General features: G+C 38.1%; 2 protein-coding genes across 6 annotated transcripts in view; one reads left to right on the forward strand and one right to left on the reverse strand.

The window, feature by feature from the left end:
• LOC141443672 (uncharacterized) overlaps positions 1-24,819 on the reverse strand; it is a 69,920-nt gene extending 45,101 nt beyond the window's left edge. For both annotated transcript variants that reach the window (XM_074109013.1, XM_074109012.1), the window contains exons 1-4: positions 24,712-24,819; positions 18,532-18,679; positions 16,199-16,274; positions 12,994-13,144 (exon numbers count right to left, since the gene is read on the reverse strand). In XM_074109013.1, the coding sequence (XP_073965114.1) occupies positions 12,994-13,144; positions 16,199-16,274; positions 18,532-18,679; positions 24,712-24,772 (436 nt within the window). In that variant the 5' untranslated portion in view covers positions 24,773-24,819. The remainder of the gene's footprint in view (positions 1-12,993; positions 13,145-16,198; positions 16,275-18,531; positions 18,680-24,711) is intronic.
• LOC141443673 (putative fatty acyl-CoA reductase CG5065) overlaps positions 1-26,662 on the forward strand; it is a 114,527-nt gene that overhangs the window by 14,913 nt on the left and 72,952 nt on the right. The gene's annotated exons all lie outside the window — the stretch shown is intronic.

Below are 26,662 nucleotides of genomic sequence, written 5' to 3' on the forward strand. Positions count from 1 at the left end.
AAGAAAAACTTCTAGAGATTTCTTTTACCGTCAAGCTCGTGGTAAATAAATGTAAATTCGTACTCAGAGGTGCCAAGCCGGGTTTGAACCCGCGATCCTCTGCTGAGGCCATCAGTCAAGCCACTAGGTCACCACGGCATTTTAAACAAACAAACGCGCTGTTAATTGATACATCCGTCTGTCTGTCACGCCATCCCGTACAACTAACAGTAATGCTTTTATTGCGTCTAGTTAATCTAGTTACTATCTGTTGCCGCTGCTTTGCACTAGTAAAATGTAAAATTTTAAAATGTAAACTATTCCATTCGAACGTATAAAACGCTATTATGACAATTTGTTTATGGAAAATAAAATTCAACAATTTCCTAATAGATACAAATGTCATCAAAAGGAAGCGAGATATTTGCAAAATCCGACCTTTGATTGAAAATACAAACTGAGACATGGATGCACAGAAAAACCAGAAAAAGAGACCAGCGCTGGGAATCGAACCCAGGTCCTCAGCAATCCGTGCTGCGTGCTTTGTACCTTCGATCTTGAATACGAGTATCTGAAAACTCGCGAGATTCTGTGAGACTTTAAAGATGGCTTTATAAAGGTTAAAGCCGTGGGTTCACGGTTGATGCAAGCCGCTTCCAACCGAGGCAATTGGAGGTCTATGGGGGAGGCCTATGTCCAACAGTGGACGTCCTACGGCTGATATTATGATGAGGAAGTTACCAGTGTTCTCTATCGTTTGCCCGAATATCATATGCCATAACGTATCGTTTTCCATAATTTTCATTTGCCTTAAATTAATTAATTTCTGAAATAGTATTTTCTTCAGAGTTGATATTAAACTAACCTAACCTAACCGACTGCATTCTATAAGATGACATTTGAAAAAAATCCTGAAAACAGCACGGTTCTATATATTTTATGGCAAAATGGCAAGTGAAGTTCGAGCAAGTAAAGGTATACGACCAGAGTCTTATCTCTCATTCCGAGGTGCAAAGAGTATACAGGTGGTGATTTTTGAATCCGGCGTTACTTAGCGGAGTTCAGTATTAATTAAGTACTCGTATATAACCAACATTTATTTTCAACAAATTTATTGAATCAGGCGTTACTTTGCGGAGGTCCATATCAAGAATTTCTTTGCTCACCCGCGACCATGATAATAGCCAAGTTTGTGCAAGATACTCGTATGCGTGTTCATGCAGTTCCTCCTCCTCCACACTGTAAGAACACACACAAACCCATCTATCACCACCACCACAATACACTGACGCGTTTCGAACTCAACCAGAGCTCATCTTCAGAGCAACTAACACTCGGGAACTGTGCATTTTTCCGGGATAAAAAGCCTACGTCACTCTCTGGCCCATAAACTATCTCCTTGCCAATAATCACGGCATCCATCGCTCCGTTTCGTCGTGAAAGACGGACAAACATACAAACACACACACTTTCTCATTTATAATATTAGTATGGATGGATAATCGTCTCACCGACTCTAGAAATAGAGTCGTAACAGATATTTGCACGCGCTTTGCTGTGTTAGATATTGGTGCTGGTGACTGTACGCATGTGTATGTAGGTGTATGTATGTAAGTATTAAACATGCAAATAACGTCCACACCCAAAATAATTAGTCACTACTTTCTCTTTCAAAGTATGTGCACCGTGTTGTCCTGGATTAATGTTGCCATGTGTTAATACAATCACGGACATTCCCAGAAAAAAAGTGTAGGGTCTAGAATCTGTTAAGTAACTTAAACACGGTCGGGACTCATTCAAAGCGTGACCGGCTCTAAAAATCTCGGTAATGGGTCCCGACTGTTGAACTGTTGTTTAACGAATTCTAGACCACTAGACTTTTTTTTTTCTAGTTCATTCTAATTTTTCAAAATTATTTTTAATTGTTAATAAATTTATAAATAAATAAATAGCTTCAAAGTGTTACAGCATGTATATATGTATTTAGAATGGAAGAAAGAAAGAAAAACACGACGACAACAATGTAACACATTACGGAAACAGGTCGTAATCAATATATCGTCACTACTTTGAAAAAATCTCGTATCTCAAATGAATACGTCGACAAAATTGAACCTTGACGTAATGGTCATAAAGTGCACTCGGAAAAATTATCCATTTTGAGATACGAGTTTTTTTTAAAAGTAGTGACGATATGTGTATGTGTTTATGCAAAATAAAGTAATTTGAATTTGTATTTCATAGTACGATACGACTTTTTAGAATATATTTCAGAATTTCATTCCCGGCGTGCTGAAACGGCAATCGGACCAATCAAAAGTAATTGTCTGCTGTATATGAAGGGTCCACGGAAAGAACATGTTAATGAACATTTTAATGCCAAAATGTAGAGCTCACAAAGTACTATGACTTACCATTGAATTAAATAATCTGAAAACAATAAAAAATCTATTTTCTGATCTTTTAAATACATGGTAACCATAGTAATTGTTCGTGATGACTAACTTTCAAACCGCTATAACTCAAAAAGTTGCTTAGGTGACTAGACACGTTCTTGCCGTGGACCCCTTTGGTGGACCCTTCATATATTCATGACTCTTTTGTTTTTTTCTTAAACGCATAATAAGTATGTACAAAATGCTTTAATTTTTTGAAGTATGAAAAAACGCCACCGCATCGCAGCAGGCTGGACATAAAGAGGATGACGTTTTGATTTTTTTATATATGTGGTTACTACTGGCCACTAAGAATAGACTAAGTAGTTTAAAAAAAAAATGTCACAAAAGAAAAACTATAATTGGCGGGAGCAACGCAGCCATTGTTCGATTTGTAGCATTCGAACATGGCGGATGTAGACGATATCTAATTTTGGTATTTCTGCTTCTTTGGCTAGTTGAAGTATAATTTTGATAGTGTTTTATGCGGCGATTAACCTTAACAGTGAACAGTGATCACAAAATTCTATATTGCTCTCGTGTCTGACATTTTTTAATGCGCAAGTGGCCTCCGCGTGGTTTCTGGAATTTTGCTATCAAGTTGCAAAAACTATAATCACCGTACAACATGCATAAGAAGAATATATTTATCTTTAATTTAACTGACATTGGCCCAAGCCTTATGGCCGCCATTAAGAGGAATAAATAAATAAATAACGCCATTGGATTGTTATTTGTTTGTTATGTGCTAAATATTTTTAATTCCTCGCAATGATCGTGAAAAACACAATGTTTAGTCTCGGCCAAAAGTGCAATAGATGAACTCGTAAACTAACTCGTTCATCTATTGCTTATTTTTCAGCCTTTACAGCAATCTACTACTTTAATTCCCTCGCCATATTTTATTTGCCTTAGAGCGAATCTAATGGTACCTCACATTTTAGAATCCATCCAGCCATTAAGGCTACTGTGCTGAGAGGACCAAAATAGACATACATATACATACATACTCCTTCGGGCAGTCAGGTAAAAAGCTGACTTAAATGTAAAAAAAAAACATTTTTTTTTAAACAATTGTACTATAAGTAAAAGTGACCTATTTTTTATCGTTTAGCCCGCCATTTTCTGTATGCCACATAATATATTTAATGAATGTATAATCTTTTAAATCTTATCAAGCAGGCAACAAGGTGTGTCATACATTCCTGTACAACTAGTATTTATAATTGAAATATTTCATATACTTATCCGTCCGTACTAATATTATGAATGCGAAAGTTTGTGTGTTTGTATGTTTGTCCGTCTTTCCGTGTTTGTCGTATTTTTGGCATAGAGATAGTTTATGGGCCAGAGAGTGACATAGGTTACTTTTTATCCCGGAAAAATGCACAGTTCCCGAGGGAACAGCGCGCGATAACCGAATTTCACGCGTGAGAAGCCGCGGGCAAAAGCTAGTAGCTAATAAGTTTGTATCAAAAAAACTAATACAAGCCTTTTTTGCTGACTGGACCGATTTCGAAATTGAAGGTGTCTAATAAAAACTCTACTTATTAGAAACCAATTTCATTATTTTTCTTGTAAATCACTACTTTATTAAATGAATTATTGAAACTATTTTAGTTGCTGACGTCATAGTTTAATCTAGTTCTGCCACACCAATTCTTATTTCATAAACTTGATCTGTATGCGTTTATTTAGTACCAGCATTATTTAATGTTTTAACTGTTGTGAAGTTATCAACAATGACACTTACTGTCACTGTCAAAGTGCCATATGTCAGGTTGCGGGTCCAAATCGAACTTCGTCGTATAATCCACGCGTAAATTGTGAAGATTATAATGTTCACAGAATAAAGCACCATTTGGACCGTCTACCTTATAGTTCTCAAAACCAAATGAAGACTTATTATTAATGTACCTAATAGATGAATTGCATTATAAAAAAAAAGTATAGGATTAATTTAAATAGCATTTCTCTCGAAATTGTTTTCGATTTACTGTACATACCTACACTAGCTGTTGCCGGCGACGCGTAGAATTCGATCAGTATCCCGCGGGAACTACGCAATTTTCCGCGATAAAAATTATCCTAAGCGTTTCTTAACCTGTGGTCCGCGGACCACTGGGGGGTCCACGAGTATGTGTATGGGGGTCCGCCGTCTTATCTATAGACATTTGAATTAATAAAAATTGACCTAAATTTATTCCTGTTTTTTATTAAGGGGGTCCTTGAAATAATGCTTGATTGTCCAGGGGTCCGCGGACTGAATAATAATAATAATAATATAACGGGACAATTACCACCAATTAACCCAGTCCCAAAGTAAGCTTAGCAAAGCTTGTGTTATGGGTACTAAGCAACGGATAAATATAATTATTTAGATAGATACATACTTAAATACATATTAAACACCCAAGACCCGAGAACAAACATTCGTATTTTCATACAAATATCTGCCCCGACACGGGAATCGAACCCGGGACCTCAAGCTTCATAGTCAGGTTCTCTAACCACTAGGCCATCTGGTCGTCAAAAAAAAAAGGTTAAGAAACGCTGTCCTATGCTCTTCCCGGGGGTCAAGCTATCTGTATACCGAATTTCATCAAAATCGGTTCAGCGGTTTAGACGTGATGTGATGAAGTAACAAACAAACAGAGTAACAAAATTACATTTGTAATATGAGTGGGATTGTAAAACAATAGACAACTCTACACAATTTTTCGCAGGCGGAATGGCGGGAACAACTTAGTTTATTCATAAACTTTCCTCAAACAATAAGTCCGTCCCAACATTTCCGTTACGAATTGGACCCGGGTGCGTCACAGATAATCGGAAACAGCGGATACACTCGCCGCCGCTCGAGTCACGACTATGTCATCGATTGTTAGTGGTGCAATTGGAAAGCGTCTAGTCTGTTGCATAATTAGAAATGTGATATTATTTACAATTAGGCAATAAAGTAAAAAATATAAATATAAGTATTCACCTATATAGCAATTAAATTGTAACAATTTAATTTACCTACGTAATGTCCTATACTAAAAATATCTACATAAAAAATATCATTTTACTGGTTCTGTACGTTTCGAACTCAATCAGAGTTCATACTCTGAGCAGCTTCGTTAGTCTAACATCTGGTAGAGTGGTGAACGGCTTTGTTGCTCTGAGGATGGACTCTGGTTGAGTTCGAAACGCGTTAGCGTAGTGTGATGGTAGGGATAGTTGGGTTTGTGTAATTACCTTAATGCGAAAAAATCTACTTCACTGTCATACATTAATAACCTAATTTTAATTTACTTAATATGCTAAACTGTCACAGATATATTTGATTTTAATGAAAATGGTAATGTATAATTTCTTCTTTTGAGCTTGTGTAAATTTGGTATGAAGGTAGCTATTATAAAACAACCAACTAGAAAATTCTGAAAATCTTGATTTTTCATGTCTGTCTGTAAATATTAATGACCAATTTAATCTGACTCCACACTGCGTACATTTTGCTTAAGAGTAGGGCTCTGCATACACTCGGAAAAATCATTGGACACGATTCCCGTTTACATACCTATAAATGTGCATGGAACCCTCGGTGCGCGAGTCTGACTCGCACTTGCCTGTTTTTTTTAATTGATAGCAAATTCTCTATAGCGATGGTTAGACATGTTTTATCAAAATCGGCTCAGCCGTTTTTGAGATATTGAACTTTGAAGTTACTTCTTGTTGGTTAGGTTATTTAGTTAAAAGACCTATGACATCACAATATGCGTGCGTAGATATTTCCGGTGACACAGTGCACTGTCTGTATTATACTTTGGCCACCGGTTAGGCGACTTTCACCCATTTCGTCGCTTTCCATACAAAGCGGCCAAGGTTGGCGTCTGCACTTGAATTTTAACACTTAACCGTTTCTCTGCCGTGTATGGAAACACTAGTTTAGACCTCGGCTCCGCTCGCGTTAACCCTTATACTTCGTTTTTTAGGGTTCCGGAGCCTAAATGGCGGAAACGGAACCCTTATAGTTTCGCCATGTCTGTCTGTCCGTCAATGCTAGAAAGCTGTAATTTTGCACGGATATATATGTAAACTATGCCGACAAAATGGTACAATAAAAAAATAAAATAATAAATTTTTTAGGGTACCTCCCATAGCGTTTACCTTTACTTGCCCGAATTTCACTTGACATACCAACGTTTGCCATAAAATATATAGAACCGTGCTGTTCTCAGGATTTTTTTAAATGTCATCATATAGATTGCAGTAGGTTAGGTTAGGTTAGTTTAATAGCAACTCTGAAGAAATTACTATTACAAAAATAAATTACTTTGTGGCAAATGAAAATTCTAGAAAACGATACATTCGGGCATGTGAAATTCGGGTAAACGATAGAGAACCCTCCCATAGACGTAAAGTGGGGGTGATTTTTTTTTCTCATCCAACCCCATAGTATCGGGTATCGTTGGATTGGCGATATGTTTGCAAAATATTCAACTTTAAGCGAGCGAGGTTTTATAAGTCCGTTAGTTTGTTAGCTTGTCACATCTAAGCCGCTGAACGTATTTCGATGAAATTCGGTACACAGACAGTTTGAGTCCCGGAGAAGGACATCGGAATATTTTTCTCCCGGAAAATTGCATTGTTCATTAATAATAGACCCCATAAGCGTCACTTCGCGTCAGTGTTGTGTGGTGGTGATAGATTTGTGTGTGTTCTTACAGTGTGGAGGTGGAGGAACTGCATAAACACATTGCTTGTATAAACGTAGCTATCATAAGGTCGCGGGTGAGCAAAGTAATTGTTTTAGTTTATTGATATGGACCTCCGTAAAGTAACACCTATATATCAGAATCTGGGAAACGGCTCCAAAGTTTTCGATTAAACTTGGTAGGTATGTAGGGGTTGTAGCAAACTTCTGGGAGTTTTATACTTTTTGTTGTATTTTTTTGTAAAGTTCTTTTTTTGTATATTTTTCTGTTACTTGTCATTATTGCGTCGTGTTGTGTGGCTGTGTTATCAAGTATATTTCAATTTCATCATATTATTTCTTCGTTTGCTTTTATTTACTTATTACAGTCCACTCATACGTTTCAGGGGTTTTCGGGGATGACAAACTGATCTAGCCTGGTCTTATCTCTGGGGAAACGCTTATTAACGAGTTTTAGCGTTCGACTTGAGTTTGTATCGATACAAAAGAGCGCAAAAAAATCGTCGCCAAGAAAAGATTTCGCTATCTCTCGAAGTTTTTGAGTTCTCTCTACTGACACATTGGGATAGATCCTGTATACAGTTGCTTGTTGTTGACAGAAGCGTATTCTAACAAAGAAAGCGTGATGGCAAGAGGTTCATTCTAGTGTAGAAGAATAGAAATCGACGAGGGCAAACTTAATGAGGGCGATCGCGTATGAATTATACCATTTTGTATATTCGTGCAAAATTACAGCTTTCTAGCATTGATAGTCCCTGAGCAAAGCCGCGGACGGACAGACAGACATGGCGAAACTATAAGGAATTTATTGAATCAGGCGTTACTTTGCGGAAGGCCATATCAATGAACTAAAATAATTTCCTTGCTCACCCACGACCTTACGATAGCTAAGCTTATGCAAAATATGCGTGTTCATGCAGTTCCTCCACCTCCACACTGTAAGAACACACACAAATCACACAAACCCATCTATCACCACCACCACACTACACTGACGCGTTTCGAACTCAACCAGAGCTCATCTTCAGAGTGACAACAACTCTAACAACTGGTAGCATGGTGTACGGTCAGACACATATTACAGACAGACTATTTGAAGGGATCGCTAATGCGGATCGGAATTATTTCCAAATATCCCTGTCCATGATATAATCATTAACTTTATAATACGCCTTTGATATTAATGTCTTCTTGACAATAGATCTGAATTTTGTATCCGTTTCATTTATAATATTTTTTGGAATTTTATTATAAAAACGTATGCAATTTCCCAGAAAAGACTTTTTGGTTTTAGCCAGTCTGTAAGATGGAACTTTAAGCTTCCCTGTGTTTCTAGTAGCCTTTGGCTTATTTATATATATCATATTATATTATATTATATTATAGTATATAGGTAGTTTGTGAGGTTGCAGGGGGTAACCTCTGGATCTACTTAACCGATTTAGATGAAATTTGGTATACACATAGAGTTCCACGGAAAGACAGAAAAGTTTTTATCCTAGAAAATTGCATAGTTCCGGCGGGATAAGGATAAACGAAGTCTACGCGGGCAGAGCCGCGAGCAACTGCCAGTAATAAATATATTAGTATGGAAGTAGAGATTAGCACTCATTAAGTCCTACATACTGTCGTACATTGACATAACACTGTGTAATAATAGTGCATTGTTACTAGGCAAGACTCGTGTGCGAGTAAATCGCATTACAATTGACTTAGTTACACATACTCGTAATGTACTCGTGTGTTTGTACAACTAAAGCTAAATAGAACACCGTGTGAATCTAGTCCTAAATTGAATAGATTACTTTGACAAAGAATTTATACAAATAATTATTTAGGTATATAAAAAATAAAAATACAATACATACTAATATTATAAATGTGTTTGAATGTTTGTATGTTTGTCCGTCTTTCACGTCGAAACGGAGCGATTTGACATAGAAATAGGTTATGGGCCAGAGAGTGACATAGGTTACTTTTTATGCCGGAAAAATGCACAGTTCCCTAGGGAACAGCGTGCGATAACCGAATTCCAGGCGGGCGAAGCCGCGGGCAAAAGCTAACTAGCTTATTAAATAAACGCATGACCTTTTAACCGCCACGGTCGGCCAAAAGTAAGTATCCATGTGGAATTTCTTAAATTTAATTATGGGTTTGCTGGAGAGATGCTGAGCAGCAACCCGAAATTCAATTAATATTAATTGTACCCTCGATTATATTGAGGTACATTTTTTTTCAAGTAAGTACTACTTCGGTACATATTGGGTATATCAGCTTAGAAAATCACAAATCAGACAGTGGGGTTGCCAGGGAGCATGACGTGGAAATCCTTGCTAGACCACAGGACGTCACTAGCAGATTATTGTCACCAGATTAACATTTATGCCAAATTATTTGTTTATTTATTTGGGTCAATTCTTGGAAGATCAATTTGACCCACCTCCTATAAGTAGGCAGTCAGATTGTCTTGAAATTTGGCATGTACCTACTTAAGCCAATCTGATGACAATATATGGTAGTCCAGCCAGGATCGTCTCCGCAGGAGGGAACTGTCAACGGTTAATGGCATCGACTTGAAAGTCGGTACGGAAATGTAGTTAACATGACAATGCAAGTACAGTCAAAAAAAATTACAGTCATAAAAAAATATTTAAAATTTAATTTTTGGATCATTATTCGAGCATTTCAACTGTCTCAATTTTCGTGTTCACATTTTTACAAGCTTTTCTTTAGCTTGCCCTGTTTATTTATTTATTTGTTTGGGTCAAATCTTGGAAGCTAAATCTGACCCACTTCCAGCGGTCCCATTGACTTGAAATTTGACATACTATGTAAATTTGGTGGCAATACAATAATCTGGTAGAGACATCTTGGTGGTCCTGCCAGGGTCGTCTCCGCAGGAGGGAACTCCTCAATGGTTAATAGTACCGACTTATTAATTCATTGGGTTGTACAATTAAATGTAATTTTCGATTATTTTTTAGACGTCCTGTACTTCTACTAGATAACTGTAACAGAATCTTCTACCATGTCAACAAAAATGTGCCCACACACGTAAATAAAATAAATAAACCCTCAAAAAATGTTATTTTTAACAAAAACTTACCTATAATTAAAAGCCGTGGTGGCCCATTGGTTTGGCCTATGGCCTGTTAAACAGAGGATCGTGGGTTCAAGCTTCGGCTCGCACCTCTGATTTTTACCACGAGTTTTACGGTGAGGAAAACATCGTCAGGGAACCTGCACAAACCTGTGAAGCAATTCTATGGTGTGTGAAGTTCCTAATCCGCACTGGGCCCGCGTGGGAACTACGGCCCAAGCCCTCTCATTCTGATAGGCCTGTGCCCAGCAGTGGGACGTATATAGGCTGGGATGAACAAAAACTTATTCTCAGTGTCGATATTAATGGTCAGTCATGTCTTTGATAATGTCTATAGTACGATAAACAATTCGAGCTACCGCCTTTCCCCGAGACTGGAGGACAATACGTCGTTAAAACGATACTAACTACCGGTGTAATTGTGGGAAAAAATGGTAACAATTTTTACATAGTTGACGGGCCAAAATTAATAAAATGAGGGTATTTTGGCAGGTGGAGTATTGCCTGACTGTGCCCTTAGTCTAAGTTTTCGGTTACAAAATACGTCTCGATCGCATTCGTGTTAAAATCTCAATTTGTATGGAAACACGAATATCGCAAACGTTCCGCTAGAGGCGCTGTTCGTGTTTCCATATAAATTGAGTTTTTCGAGACGTATTTTGTAACCGAAAACTTACACTAAGGGCACTGATCTATGGTAAACGTCCGACTGCTCGACACGGTAATAAGTGTGAGTATAAGCAGTCGTCAAATCAAGATATTCAAAAGCATACAATAACTCCGAAAGCGCGTAGAGGTTGTGTCGCAAGAGAAACGAAATGTCAAAACATGGTCAAAACGAACGAGGCATTGACGTATAAATTCTTTTTTTTTAATTTTTGTTCTGGGTTATGGAACAACCCGTATTAACCGGACTATCGTAATTTGGTGGGAAAGAAAACTCTTTAATTTTTTTTAAAATTAATTGACGCTACTTAAAAATTTGATATTTTTTACTGTTAATTAGAAAGGCTATTCCTATCGATAAAAAAAGTTTCACGCGTTTCTAAAATTTTCAGACATTCCATATTGCCCAATGGATGACACCTCACTGTCACTTTTATTGCTACATAAGATTATAAATGACGTCTATTGAGACAGTGACGAACACCCGTACTTACGTTTACCTCATTCATGTCTTATCAACATCTGGAGTGTTAAATAATTTATTGAATGTTTAGATATTGAACTTTGAAGTGGGGATTCGATTTGTAGCATTCGAAGATGGCGGATGTAGACAATATCTAATTTTGCTATTTCTGTTTCTTTGGCTAGTTGAAGTATAATGTTGATAGTGTTTTAAGCGGCGATTTACCTTAACAGTGAACAGTGATCCCAAAATTCTATATTGCTCTCGTGTCTAACATTTTTTAATGCGCAAGTGGTCTCCACGTGGTTTCTGGAATTTTACTATCAAGTTGTAAAAACTACAATCAGTGTACAACGTGCCTCTCAAAGAGAGTTTACCTTGACACTGGCGAAATTGTCCTATTAATTAGGACAGTAAAGCCATATTTTAAAAGAGAAGAAGAAGAACTTTGAAGTGACAATGTCGGGGGTTTTCCAACTTTTTGTTGTTAGTTAGGTTAGGTTATATTATAAACTTTTATTTAGTTTCCTGTTCCGTTGTCTGTCTGTTTGTCTGTAGTCAAATCTTGCAAGTTAAATTTGACCAACTTCCAGTAGTCGGATTGACTTGAATTTTGACATACTTATGTGAATTGCGTGACTATTTAATAATCTGGTAGCGATATCTTGGTGGTCCAGCCATCTGATGTCCACTGCTGGACATAGGCCTCTCCCATGGCGCGCCACAAGACTCTGTCTTCAGCTCCACTCTGGCTTCAGTTTGATGGTTAGGTTATACTTATTGGCTCTTGATAACACCCCGTATATTACTTCTCCTAAAGTGTAGGTAAATTTACTGAATCCAATATTTCGATCTGTTAATTAGGTTAGGTTATAGAGTAGCCAAACGCTGATACTGTGTACTGTGTTTTTAACCCCCGACGCAAAAAGAGGGGTGTTATAAGTTTGACCGCTATGTGTGTCTGTGTGCCTGTGTGTCTGTCTGTGTCCGTAGCTCTTTTGTTTGCTTGAGAATTATTAGTAGTTTCAGAGTAAATAGCAGCCTAAGGTATAAAATCCTTAGAAAAATAATACTTAATTTTTTCGTAATGGCTACGGAACCTTATTTCGGGCGTGTCCGATACGCTCTTGGCCGGTTTTTTTTAAATTTGAAATCAGTGAATCCAGAGATGGTTCTTAGACATCACACACACACAAACATCACACCTGTATTCCCAAATGGGGCAGGCAGAATACACGAAACGTTACCGCTTCGGAGACACTTTTAGCAATTTTAGGTTTAAAGTTTGACAAAACGTTGCCAAAATAAGCCTCTTTACAATGGAGAGGTGACAGGTTGCTAGCCATGCGCACTACCGGTATACCTTAAGATGCTATATCCAAGTGCCAGTTATTTCACCGGCTGTCTTACTCTCCACGCCGAAACACAACAGTGCAAGCACTGCTGCTTCACGGCAGGATTAGCGAGCAAGATGGTGGTAGCAATCCGGGCGGACCTTGCACAAGGTCCTACCACCTGCCCACTGCTGCTGCTGCACATGTTTTATTTTTAGCCGTTTTTGACGTTAAAGTAACGATGTCGGGGGTTTTCCAACTTATTGTTGGTTAGATTATGGGGTGCGAGATCTGCGTATTAGTGTGGAGTAACTTACCCGGTATTATTCTCTTTGTCACTGTGACGTCAATTTCACAATGCACCATCGTATATCCATCAGGATTAGGGTGGAGGCCGGAGCCAGGTCCGTTGAATTTTAGCTCGCACGACCACCGTCCAGACTCGTTCACCGAGACATTCGGTAATCGCTGAAAAATATGATGATAGTAAAAAAAATATAGCTGTCTCGGCGCCCAATATCATTTCTTTGCTTTCGGCGTCGAGACTAGGTCCTTGGGGTAAGGGTGCGCTGGAGCTAAACAGGGAGCTCAGCAATAGGTTTAGGGAGGCAACAGGCAACCCTCGCGCCGGCAGCTTTCTCGCGCAAAGAATCTCAATCGCAGTTCAACGCGGGAATGCTGCCTGCGTGATGGGCACCATGCCAAGAGGCCCACCTCTCTTTTTTAATTAAACTTTTAGTTATTTTAATAATAAGTAGTTTTAGTCCTATGGATATTTTGTATTTTCTTAATATTTTCTTAATAAAAACTTTCATTTAAAAAAAACATACAAGCTTTATAAGAAGGAGGATCAGTGCCGGTTTTTTTTTATGAGTGTAGGGCACTTTATTTCCGCTGCCCCCATGTGCCTTTCTAAGATAAAAAATTGAATGAGCATCCTCTGAAATCTGCCGCCCTAGTACACCTGCCACCTATATGGCCTTGGCTGCGACCTATACGGCCTGTTGACAAATACAGGACTGAGGAAGTTTATACTTTTACGAGAAGTTTCCCTGCCGGCCGCGCGGCCGCGTTAGGTATTCGTTTGGGATATTGCTGTCTTTATCGCACGTGACATAAGCGCTCGCAGCCGTCCCCCCCATGCCTTCCGCAATGACGTCCGTAATTTATATCGAGATAGCTGTAGGCTTTTCAAGATTTGGGCGGTTGAATTTCGGGTTTCGTTGTCCTCATATTATACGAAAAGTATAGCACAGAAATCATTGATATTTTACAATCAAGATATTCATTATATTTTCTATGCCAGTGCTTTTTCGATTTTTGTAAAAATGCTTTATTAGTCTGTAATTCTCGTGAAAAGTTGACATCTTTTTTTTGACGACTTTTGAGCGCCTGTAATTCTGATATTACACATTTATATGAAAATCTGAAAAACCACAGGCATAGATTAGTCCATACTTACAAGATTTCATCTATTTCTGTTGCCTAGTTTTCAAATGAGACCGGGACTACGTTTGTATGGAGAATGGAACGAAGAGACTTCTCTTAAGGTTTCGTACCTCAAAAGAAAAAAACGGAACCCTTATAGGATCACTTTTTGTCTGTCTGTCTGTCTGTCAAGACCCTTTTTCTCGGGAACGCGTGGAGGTATCAAGCTGAAATTTATATCAAATACTGAGGTCTACTGTCCCTTGGAGCTGTAAAAAAAACAAACTTCTAAGCCAACGCAATCAAAAGATACAGCAGTTTATGCTGCAAATTTCCGCAAATTTTCGAAACTCGCAAGGGAATCAAAACCTACAAGGTACTTCCCGTGAACTCAAAATCTTGAAATTTGGTATGAAGGTAGCTATTATAACACAACCAACTAGAAAAGTCTGAAAATCTTGATTTTTTTATGTCTCTCTGTAAATATCAACTCGAAGTCTATCTTGTTCGAAAATGGTTAAACTGAGCAAGTGTTGCCATACATTCTTCCGGAATATAACTTTATTTGCGAACTACCTTCTGCTGGCGTTTGTGTCGTCACAGCTTAGTGTGTATATGTCTTTATTTTATGTGTTTAGTTTTAATGGGTCCCATTGAAAAACAGCGTTGTGGCTTGCCGTTATTGCTTGATGTTTTTTTTAATTATTATTATAGTGTTTTTTCTGTGTATCGAATATGTGTAAATAAATCTCTTTCTCTCTCTCTCTCTTTCTCTTTCTCAATTTTGCTTAAGAGTAGGGCTCTGCATACACTGGATGTATTAAATCACTCGGAAAAAGCGAGTTTTTTTTTAAATATTCGCACAGTGAAATATCCGGCGGACCCCGAACTAGGCAGGAGCCTGTATCTCGGGGCCCTAAAATATCGTCAAGATACGAATCCCGTTTACTTACATACCTACAAATGTGCACGGAACCCTCGGTGCGCGAGTCCGACTCGCACTTGCCCGGTTTTTATTAACTATGCATGCATACCATGTTGTACTTAATTTCCGTTAACGTTTATTACTTTGACGAAACATTGGCTATTAAACAAATGTTATTATAGTGTAAAGGATTTTCTGTATGATAATGATAATGTTCGCTTGTAAATAATCAAAATTGTAATGGTATTGGAACTATTTTATCGATTGTAATAATAATTGTAATGCCTAACCCCCTTATTCATAAACGACAATCAAACCTGTTTGTGCAGGTGGTAGGACTTTGTGCAAGGTCCGCCCGGATTGCTACCACCATCTTGCTCGCTAATCCTGCCGTGAAGCAGCAGTGCTTGCATTGTTGTGTTTCGGCGTGGAGAGTAAGACAGCCGGTGAAATTACTGGCACGTGAGGTATCCCATCTTAGGCCTCTAGGTTGGCAACGCGTCTGCAATACCCCTGGTGTTGCAGATGTTTATGGGCGGTGGTGATCTCTTACCATCAGGAGACCCACTTGCTCGTTTGCCATCCAGTCGTATAAAAAAAAAAAAAGTTAAAATGCCGCTAAAATTCGTTTGTCCTTATCTGTCACTTCGACATTTGTATTTGTTAGAAAGGGACAAAGCATTTGTTAGTTAACATAGGCTTGTTAAGTTTTATGAATAAGGGGGTTAGTATTTAAAATAATTGTAATGTTAAAATTTTTATTTTTATCTTTATTATCTTTATTATTTTTTAACTGCGTGTACACCTGTAAAGGTAGGGTTAAGAGAAACTTAAGTTTAAGCATATGTAACTGCAATCTAAAACCTTAATTCATACGCAATTTTTATTTCATTTCCGTTAACTTCGGTAGACGGTTTAGTAAATTAACAGAAACTACCGGTTAAAAATGTTTTCTTTGAACCACTTGGCCATCCGGTCATCAATAATAAATGTAAATAAATAAATAATAATAATGTGGAATAAATGTATTTTCTTTCTTTCTCTCTCAAAAGGTTCTCAAAATTTAGTAAAACATCAAAATGTTAATACAATTGCTGTATCTAATGGCGTCCGCGTGCGAAGCTGCGAGTAAAGTACCTATAGTGAACTAATAAAATAGAAATTCATACCAAATACCAGGCGTCTTTATTGTCGTCATTATTCCTTGGAGTATCAAATTCTTTCGGATGATTAGGGATGTCACACCTGAAAATATAAAAAAAAAACAAAGTTTAGAGAGCCCATTAACCCATTCTAAATATATACATGTTAGGATACTTTTAATCTACCATTTTCACAGAAATGTCAAAAAAGTACCAAATAAAAAATAAAAAAAGAATAATAAATCCAGAATAGAATCTGTTAAGTATCTAACTTAAAGTTTAACAGTCGGTGTCCATTCAAATCGAGACCAACTTAAAAATCCCGAATGTTGAACTTTAAGCTATTTAACAGAGTTCTAGACTTCTAGACTTCTTTTCTTTTTTTTAGTATTTTTAAGGCAGTCTGGTTTTTTGATTTTTTGTTCTGTTATTGTTGTAAGAAAAGTAAAAAAAAGATTTAATGTGTTTACCTTGTGAAATGACATGAATTAGACAAACAGCTGATTGTCCTGTATATAAACTAGATGTTACCAGCGATTCCGCCCGCGTAAAATTTGTTTATCCTAGCGATCGTTATCAACGTGCACTTTTTGTGGCAAAGTATGGTTGTCAAAAAAACAAATACACAAGTATTTTAAACTTAAATATTATTTCACAAACTATGACATTTATATACATATTTATAATCGCTTATCAAAATACTGAATAAAAGACTAATATTTGTTCAATAAATTTGTTCAATCCATTTTAAATAACTAAATGACCTTTCTACGGTAACAGAAGTCACAGGAAGGTAATTTAAGTATTTTTCATCTCACTTGCTCGTAAACAGTGTCGTAACATGCAGGCTACCTTTGTTGCAACCCCTCAAATAAAACCCTCGACCTTAATGTGCTTGTCATGAAACCCGTGGTCGGTAAATGAGTCATTGCGCGTACACATTTTGTTGTCATGAAGCCCAAGGTCGGTAAATGAGTCAGTGCCCGTACTGATGGTGCTGTGCGCGCTGCTGCAGGACCACATGGACCACATGCACACGCACGTTGCGGCGCATGCCGAGGGAGGTAGAGGGCGACGCTGCCAAGAGCACAGCCTAAGGTATCGCCAATATTTAGAACAATTATATTTTTTCTTTTACAAATATAAAATTTTACTTGCAAATGTGATGAAAAACATTGTATGTCGCACGGGCGGTACTATAATTACGAACATCGACTCATTAAAGCCCTCAGTCTTCGACTTCGGGCTTCTAATAGACTCTCGTTCGTAATTCCTTATTTACCGCCCTTAAGACACAATGTACTATAAAATATTGCAGGCAATTTTTATTGATGCCCTCCAGCATATCCACCTCTTTGCCTTCTATCAGCTGCTGTATAGCTGCTGATAGATATCTATATAATTGCATCAAAAGTAGCGGATGACTTTTTTGTTACGAGGCTGTAAAACGACAAAGTACGAAAGTGTATAGCTACTTTTGATGCTGACTGTACAAATTAAAACTACAATTATTAGGGTCTGTTTCACCACTTGTCGACTAACTTTAAGTGTCAGATAAAAGTAATGCCGTCTTTGTTTATTCGGACAAAACATACAGAGACGGCATCACTTAAAGTGCCACCGACTGCGTTAAAAACTAAAATGAAGAAAATTAGTCTAGTCTAAGGTCTAGAACTCTGTTAAGTAGTTTATTTAAATTGCAACAGTCGGGACCCATTACTAAGAATTTTTGAGCGTCACGATTTAAATGGGTCCCGACTTACTTTAAATTAGATACTTAACAGAGTTCTATAGGCCACTAGACTTATTTTCGTCTTTTTAGTTTATAAGGGATTGTTGATTTTTTAAATTTATTGTTTTATTTTATACTTTTTTGATATTTCTGTGAAAACGGTAGACTAAAAATATGTATAACCTATATATTTAGAATGGGCTAATTAGGTATTAGCTTTCATTTTATACTCATATTGTAACAATACAATTTACTTTTTTTCATTCCTCCGCCATGTTTTTTTCGCAGACGCCATATTGAAATGTTACATAGCCTTCACTCCGATACATACATACATACATTCAAACGCATGAAAAACATAACCCTCCTTCGGGCAGTCGGGTAAAAAGTACGCGTTGCCTCTACCTTATGCCTACCAAAATGAATACAACCTAACCAACAAAAAGTTAGAAAACCCCCGACTTTGTCACTTCAAAGTTCAGTATCTCAAAAACGGCTGAACCGATTTTGATAAAACATGTCTAAGAACCATCGCTAGAAAACCTGCTATCAAATTGCTGCATTTTTGCAGGTTCAGTTTTCATTAGACATACTCTATTAATTAGATCGTGTATGTATAAATACTCACGCAGCGTACTGTATGTGGTTATAATTACTCGTTTCAATTCGTACTTGTGAACCTTCTTCCAAAGTTACTTTTTTCGGATTTGACTCGCAGTATGCTGTTTCCGTACCATGTAGAGTCGCTGTATTGATCATAAATGTTGCCGTAATATCTGTAAAAAATGGTATCATTTCGATTAACATAGAGCAGTTGGAGCAGTTATAAGTCAACGCACTTAAAAAGAGCCCTGGGTGGCTAGTGGAGGGGATACGTTTGCGCATCTGTCAACTAACCAGCAAATGGCTTGACGGCCGCGCGCGAGCTGTTACGTCCCCCACTGATCCGCCGCCAATGAGGGCTATCGTTTTTTGTCTCACTAGATGGCGCACTGTTGCGTGAGGTTTTTAAGTTTGGCTTTCAGAGTTTGTTATTACGGGCGTTAAAACAAAGTTTAGATTAAAATCATATTTAAAACACCTTAAAACCGTACCATAAAAATATCCAGCAACCACAGTGTTGCTTAGTCCCGTTTTGTTCGGAAAAAAAGGGAGGACAAAAGTTTCCGAAAGACAAAACTGTCTCAAAACACATACATTCATTGCCCCGTAACGCATAATTGCCATAATTAATTTCAGGTAATGCAAAGTATTCACAAAAAAAATCTAATTATAAATAAACCCGCGTAGCTCACCCAAAAACTATGAGATTTGACATTTCGGAGACCTCACGCTACACTAGCGCCTCTAGCGGCGAATTCATTCGCGATAGCCCTCATTGGGTCCGTATTTCGCTCACTGCGCAGGTATGTCGCCAGGAGCTTTTTTTACGTGCGTTGATTTTTATTCAAATCAATTTAACAATAGTACATTGCTACTCGTGTGCTTGTGTTTCCTGTACTGCTTACTGTGTTGGTGTACAATAAAGAGTTATTGTATTGTATTGTGCCTTAAGCTCTACACATAACACCGTGCCATGTCATGGCCGTAATAGGAGCGTGTCAGACGGAGTGTCAAACGGAATGTCAAGCGCATACATGACACGCGACGGCGACCGTTGGTTAAGAAACGTGCTAGTGGGGCATAGTGGTGTTCCGTTCTTTCGCAGACAGAAATTTCATAGAATTTAATTTCGCAGAAAATGTTTTATACAATATTTGGGTTTGTATTTTTACTTCGAATATTATTGTTTGAAGCCGTGGTGGCCAAGTGGTTTGACCAATCGCCTCTCAAACAGAGGGTCGTGGGTTCAAACCCAGGCTCGCACCTCTGAGTTTTTCGAAATTCATGTGCGGAATTACATTTGAAATTTACCACGAGCTTTGCGGTGAAGGAAAAACATCGTGAGGAAACCTGCACAAACCTGCGAAGCAATTCAATGGTGCGTGTGAAGTTCCCAATCCGCACTGGGCCCGCGTGGGAACTATGGCCCAAGCCCTCTTGTTCTGAGAGGAGGCCTGTGCCCAGCAGTGGGACGTATATAGGCTGGGATGATGATGATGATTATTGTTTTAATGACTGTTTGCTTGAATGAAACATATTTAATAGAAAAACTATTCAATGAATCTCATAATCTCACTTTATTCTTTATCGAATTGTAGAATTATTTTTAACAAATATTGTTTGTTCGATAAAATATATTAGAATAAGTTAGAAATCGCTACCAGAAAAGTTGGTTAGGTTAGGTTAGGTTAGAACAGTTGCCGCAGCACAATGTGGTACTGTGACCCATGTTGTACTGTGCGCATCAACAACGGTGCCGATACGCTTCTTATGGGTATGACAGGCCGTTGACATGTTGTAGTCCGCGTCGCGTTACATTCCGTGCCTAAAACGTTCCTATTACGGTTATAGTATGACACGGTGTCTCTAGACCTTTATATTATAGTTGAATTTAAATATTTCTTCACACACAATACCGGGTGTGGCCTGTAATACGACCAAAAAATTAAAACATAGATCGTCCTCGTCAAACTGAACAACATTAGTTCAGCGACTTTTAAAAATGATGGAGTCTTTGAATTTTCCTTTTTCCATAAAAATTAAATACTGCTATCAATGTACGCCATCTTAAAACACAACTGACGTCGCCTGTCACACTACAAACATCAAGCATTTCGCTTTACATTGCTTCTTCGAATAAACTTTGGTGTAATAAAAATTAAAAAAAAACCGGTCAAGAGCGTGTTCATCATCTTCATCCCAGCCTATATACGTCCCACTGCTGGGCACAGGCCTCCTCTCAGAACAGAAGGCTTGGGCCATAGTTCCCACGCGGGCCAGTGCGGATTGGGAACTTCACACGCACCATTGAATTGCTTCGCAGGTTTGTGTAGGTTTCCTCACGATGTTTTCCTTCACCGCAAAGCTCGTGGTAAATTTCAAATGTAATTCCGCACATGAATTTCGAAAAACTCAGAGGTGCGAGCCGGGGTTTGAACCCACGACCCTCTGTTTGAGAGGCGATAGGTCAAACCACTAGGCCACCACGGCTAGAGCGTGTTGGACACACCCAAAATAGGGTTCCGTAGCCATTACGAAAAAATAAGTAACATTTTTCTAAGGATTTCGTATTTTGTACGGAATATTCCAAGTTTAGGTATATTTTATACCTTAGGCTGCTATTTACTCTTAAACTACTAATAATTCTCAAACAAACTTAGCCGTTATAGTTTTCCTTGAAAGTTTGATATACTTACTACCATCCTGAATTTTTTCAAATTTTTCCACCCACCGGTTTAGATTTTAGAGGGGGGGAGACGCTCGATTTTCATGAAAATTTGCACTTTAAAGTTCAATATTTTGCAAACAAATCACTGAATCGAAAAATCATCTTAGCAAACCCCTTAGCAAATCTAACTGTCTCCTAAATAAATTGTATACATTTAATAATAAGAAAATGTTACTTAAATGTTAACGTTGTTGATGACTACAACTACAAGCCTCATTCCGAAAGCTTTGTGCCCAGCAGTCGGACGTATATAGGCAGACTTGATCCGTTTCTCAGTCAGTAGAATCAAAACAAATAAGGAAAATGTGTATTTTCATAATGATGTATATATTTAAAAAGTTAAATATCCTTAATATGGCTTAACCACGATTTCCGACGCACTACTTGGAACGCGGGAATTTATCGAACATTCGATAATCATCATCATCATCAGCCGGAAGACGTCCACTGCTGAACAAAGGCCTCCCCCTTAGAACGCCACAATGAACGACAACTCGCCACTTGCACCCACCGGCCCGCAACTCTCACGATGTCGTCAGTCCTAGTGCGAACCTGTCGACGCTTCGTCTTCCGGTTTGTGTTTACTCGAGGACTTTTCTCCCCCAACGGTTATCTGTTCTTCGAGCGATGTGTTCCGATTATTACCACTTCAACTTGCATATTTTTCCAGCTATGTCGATGACTTTTGTTCTTCGATGAATATCCGTATTTCGAATGCTATCGCGCAGAGAAACTCCAAGCATAGCTTTCTCCATAGCTCGTTGTGTGACTCTGAGCCTCTAAAAAGGCCAAACAGTCCACCACGTCTCAGATCCGCAGGTCATCACTGGCAACACAGGGTCTAAGAGTTAAGACGTACGTTCGATAATATCCATCTTAAATTGATTTTTTATCAATATACCTGGTGGCCCATTTTAATGGGTCAGTCATCATCATCATCATCATCATCCCAGCCGTAGGACGTCCACTGTTGGACACAGTCCTCCCCCACAGACCTCCAGTTGCTTCGGTTGGCAGCGGCCTGCATCCACCATGAACCCGCAGCTTTAACCAGGTCATCCGTCCATCTTGTTGGTGGACGTCCTACGCTGCGCTTGCCGATCCGCGGTCTCCACTCGAGAAATTTTCGGCCCCAACGGCCATCCGCTCTCCGTGCTATATGGCCCGCCCATTGCCACTTCAACGAGCTAATTCGCTTGGCTATGTCAGTATGTATGGGTCAGTATTACATATGTAATTGGGGGAGAAAAGCTTTCGAGTGGCGACCACGAACCGGAAGACGAAGCGTTGTCAGGTCTCCCACTAGGACTGACGACATCGTGAGAGTTACGTGCAACCGGTGGATGGATGTGGCGAGTTGTCGTTCATTGTGGCGTTCTAAGGGGGAGGCCTTTGTTCAGCAGTGGACGTGTTCCGGCTGATGATGATGATGGGTAATTTTAAAACTATATGGTTTAACAACAATGGTTTGTTTTTACTAAATGGCGTTCAGTTGTTATTGTCATGGCAAATTTATGACGTCAATTTATAACTCACTTATTCGCTCACTTGCTTTTGGCAACTAGAGTTACCTGCCAACGCCCTGTTAAGGCCTGTTAACACTTTGTTAAGTGGCAAGTGCAGGTGTAAAGTGATTAGTAAAAACAACGTGTAAACGGTCACTCTGTTAAGTAGCAAGTGCGAGTGCGAAATAAAGTGAATAGACACTCGGTCTATTTTTGCCTGTTAAGTAGTTTTTAAGTGCATAGTACGGAAGGATGCGAACGTTAAAAAAATGAGGATTTTCTTTGCCATAAGCTTTTAGTTTTCTCGATTTCAACTAACACCTCATTTTCGATTCCTGAAGTGATTATCGTGACTATACTTTGTAAAATATTCCGTAATTCTAATCATTGTCCGTCCACCATTTTGTCCTACACTTTGCACCTGCACAAAGCACAACTAAGCAACGTGTAAACGATTTTTTTAACACTCAACACTTGTCATCGTAACTTATCACTTCTTACTTGCACTTGCTACTTAACAAAATGTAAACAAGCCTTTATATGAATAGAGTTTAACTCAAAATTCAAAGCAAGTGATAATATCTAGTAATTATTCACATAAAGATTGTCCGTATCGTGTCTAAAACTATCCTATGCCCTTCTCCGGGACTCGAACTATCTGTATACTGAATTTAATAATTTTAATTTTATTTTTTTCTTATTTAACACCCAAACTAAGTAGCGTGCGGCCATCACAAGACCATTACTCCAAATTTCATCAATTTACGTCATGTACTTATTGCATGCTTGTGACATGCGGACGAACGGAAGGACGGACGGACATAACAAAAATATAAGGGTTCCGTTTTGTCGTTTCGACTACGGAACCTTAAAAATGAAAGCTCGATTGTAATAAATTATGCTGTAAGTTTCCCAAAACAATAAATAATAACCTAACCTTTATAACAAAAGGTTGGAAACAAAGTTCAATATGTCAAAAACGACTGAACCGATTTTGATAAAACATGTCTAAGAACCATCGCTAGAAAACTTGCTTTCAAATAAAACAAACGGCATTAAAATCGGTTCACCCGTTTAAGAGCTACGGTGCCACAGACAGACAGACACACAGCGTTCAAACTTATAACACCCCCCTTTTTGCGCCGGGGGTTTAAAAATGTGGGGGTGATATATGATATACGGGTGTGGCCTGCAATACGAGGAAAAAATTAAAACATAGATCGTCCTCGTCAAACTGAACAATATTAGTTCAGCGACTTTTAAAAATAATGGAGTCTGAATTTTCCTTTTATCATACAAATTAAATTATGGTATCAATGTACGCCATCCTAGAACACAGCTGACGTCGTCTGTCACGCTACAAACATCAAGCATTTTTCTTTACATTGCTTCTTTGAATAAACTTAAAAGTGTAATAAAATAGTACATGTGTCTTAAGGGCGGTAAATAAGGAATTACGAATGAGAGTCTATAAGAAGCCGGAAGTCGAAGAAGTTGCGAGTAAAATTGTATATTTAAAAAAGGAAAAGTAATATTTTTTCCAAAATTGCCGATACCGCTGATTGCGCTTTTGGCAGCGCCAGCTCACCGCCCCCCTCCCCCCCCCAGCATGTGCATGGCGTGCGTGTGCAGCGCGCGCACGGAGCAGCAGCACACCATGCAGTAACAAACTCATTTGGGCTTCATGACATGAAAATTAGTACGGGCAATGACTCATTTACCGACCACGGGTTTCATGACAAGCACATTAAGGTCGAGGGTTTTGTTTGGGGGGTTGCAACCAAGGTAGCCTGCATGTTACGACACTGTTTACGAGCAAGTGTGATGAAAATTAAAAAAACTAATTATGTTTAAAAGTGGCTGAACTAGTTGTTCAGTTTGAGGAGTATGATCTATGTTTAAATTACTTGCTCATATTACAGGCCACACCCGGTATTCGATGGACAAGATTAGTTATAATGAACCAACATACCTCCATAACTATTACTAACACCACACACAATTAAAATAATAAAAGTTAATATAACTTTCATTTTACAAATGTCAATTATTATTCATTGCACTCATTTCGACACCACGTTTACAACTGGACAATGAAGTGTCTATTAATTATCCTTATGTGTCATTAATTCATTAAGTTTTCCTTCAATAAAATGGAATTCTAAATTTACGTTGTCATATAAAACTTCTTTCCTATAGGTATAGATACCAGACACAAAACCCCCGACACAAAAAAAGACAACAAAAACGACAGCAAAAATAAAAAAACATTCGGAAAAAAAACGCCGCCAAGAAAGACAATTAAAAAGATAAAAATTAATAAAAAAAATTATGCACTACCTAGCTGTTGCCCGCGACTTCATCTGCGAAGAATTCGTTTATCCCTATCCCGCGGGGACTATGCTGATTTCCCGCAAAATTAGCCTAAGTTAATTTAGCATAATTAAGTACCTAGTAATATTTTTTTATCTAAGCGTCGTCGGTGTCGGGAGACCGCTAATCGAAAACTAAAGTACCATGTTGTATTTTTAACCGACTTCAAAAAAAGATGGAGGTTATCAATTCGGCTGTATTTTTTTTATGTTTGTTACCTCAGAACTCCCTCATTTATGAACCGATTTGAAATTTTTTTTTCGTTTGTCCAGGAATGCTTTCAATTAGGTCCTAAAAGCACCAAATCAGGATCTGATGATTGTATCCTAAGGAAATCGAGGGAACTCTTCAAATATTGTAGGGGCACCTATGGTACATTTGAAATTTACCACGAGCTTTGCGGTGAATAAAAAAACTTCGTGGAAACCTGCACAAACCTGCGAAGCGATTCAATGGTGCGTGCGAAGTTCCCAATCAGCACTGGGCCCGCGTGGGAACTATGGCCCAAGCCATATAGGCTGGGATGATGACCTATGGTAATTTCGATATATTTAGTAGTAACTCGTGCATTTGCTCTAGAAAATCATCATTTGGTGAAGTGGAACTGATGATAAAGACCACATTTGACCAACGGAGCGACTACTTAACAGCAAGTACTTCACGGGTTGAATTTCAATTACTTTAACACAGTTGCTAAGCAATTTATGCATATTGTAATAATGTTTATGTAATGCATATGGTGAAATGGAACGGGTGACGAAGCACCAGGACTCCTCAATAATGAACGTCTCTGCATCGGAAAAAGCAATTTTTCGTAAAAGGTGACGAGCAGTTGACATTAAACTTTTGTATCTTAGATCTTTCAAGTACTTACACTAAAAAGCGTGTTTTTACAACTATATATAATAGTTATAACAATATTATATATATATAGTTTGTTACTTGACCTGAAATGTATATTTCCGAACTAAATTATTGTTTTTTTTTTTTATTTATGACGGTGGAAGCATTCTACACTTCCACTGAACGTAGATATAGTTTATATATAGTTAGTGTTTAGTTTTGTAACTAAGGGACCCCATACATCCCTGTATTATTATTCTTTTTTTCTTTTTTTCTTTAATTGTATACAATACAATACAATACAATACAAATATTCTTTATTGCACACCATAAAGCAGTAAAAATACTATATACTACTAATACTATTCCTAGTAGACTACGGAACCCTAAAAATACTCGGTATGAATAAAAAAAAAACTTTTATTATGGTTTAATTAACAGTTCCACCGGGTCCTACAAACAAACTTAATTTTCACACCTCTCCTTCAGAAAAGTAACTTTTCCTCCCTGACGAGAGGGAGCAAAGTGCAACTTTTCTGTTCAAGACTTTTCTAAGTGTTTTATTGCAAATGCTATTTTTTGAAGTTAATAATTTGTAAAGCCACGCCATTTTCTATGCTGGTTGTTCTTTAATAATATTTAGATTTTTTTTCAAGTTCCTTAATGATCTGTGTGAAAAGTTGTATGAGCCACTCGGGAGCAAAATT

This window comes from Choristoneura fumiferana, chromosome 28 (assembly GCF_025370935.1).
Source record: "Choristoneura fumiferana chromosome 28, NRCan_CFum_1, whole genome shotgun sequence".
In the NCBI taxonomy this organism is placed as follows: Eukaryota; Metazoa; Arthropoda; class Insecta; order Lepidoptera; family Tortricidae; genus Choristoneura; species Choristoneura fumiferana.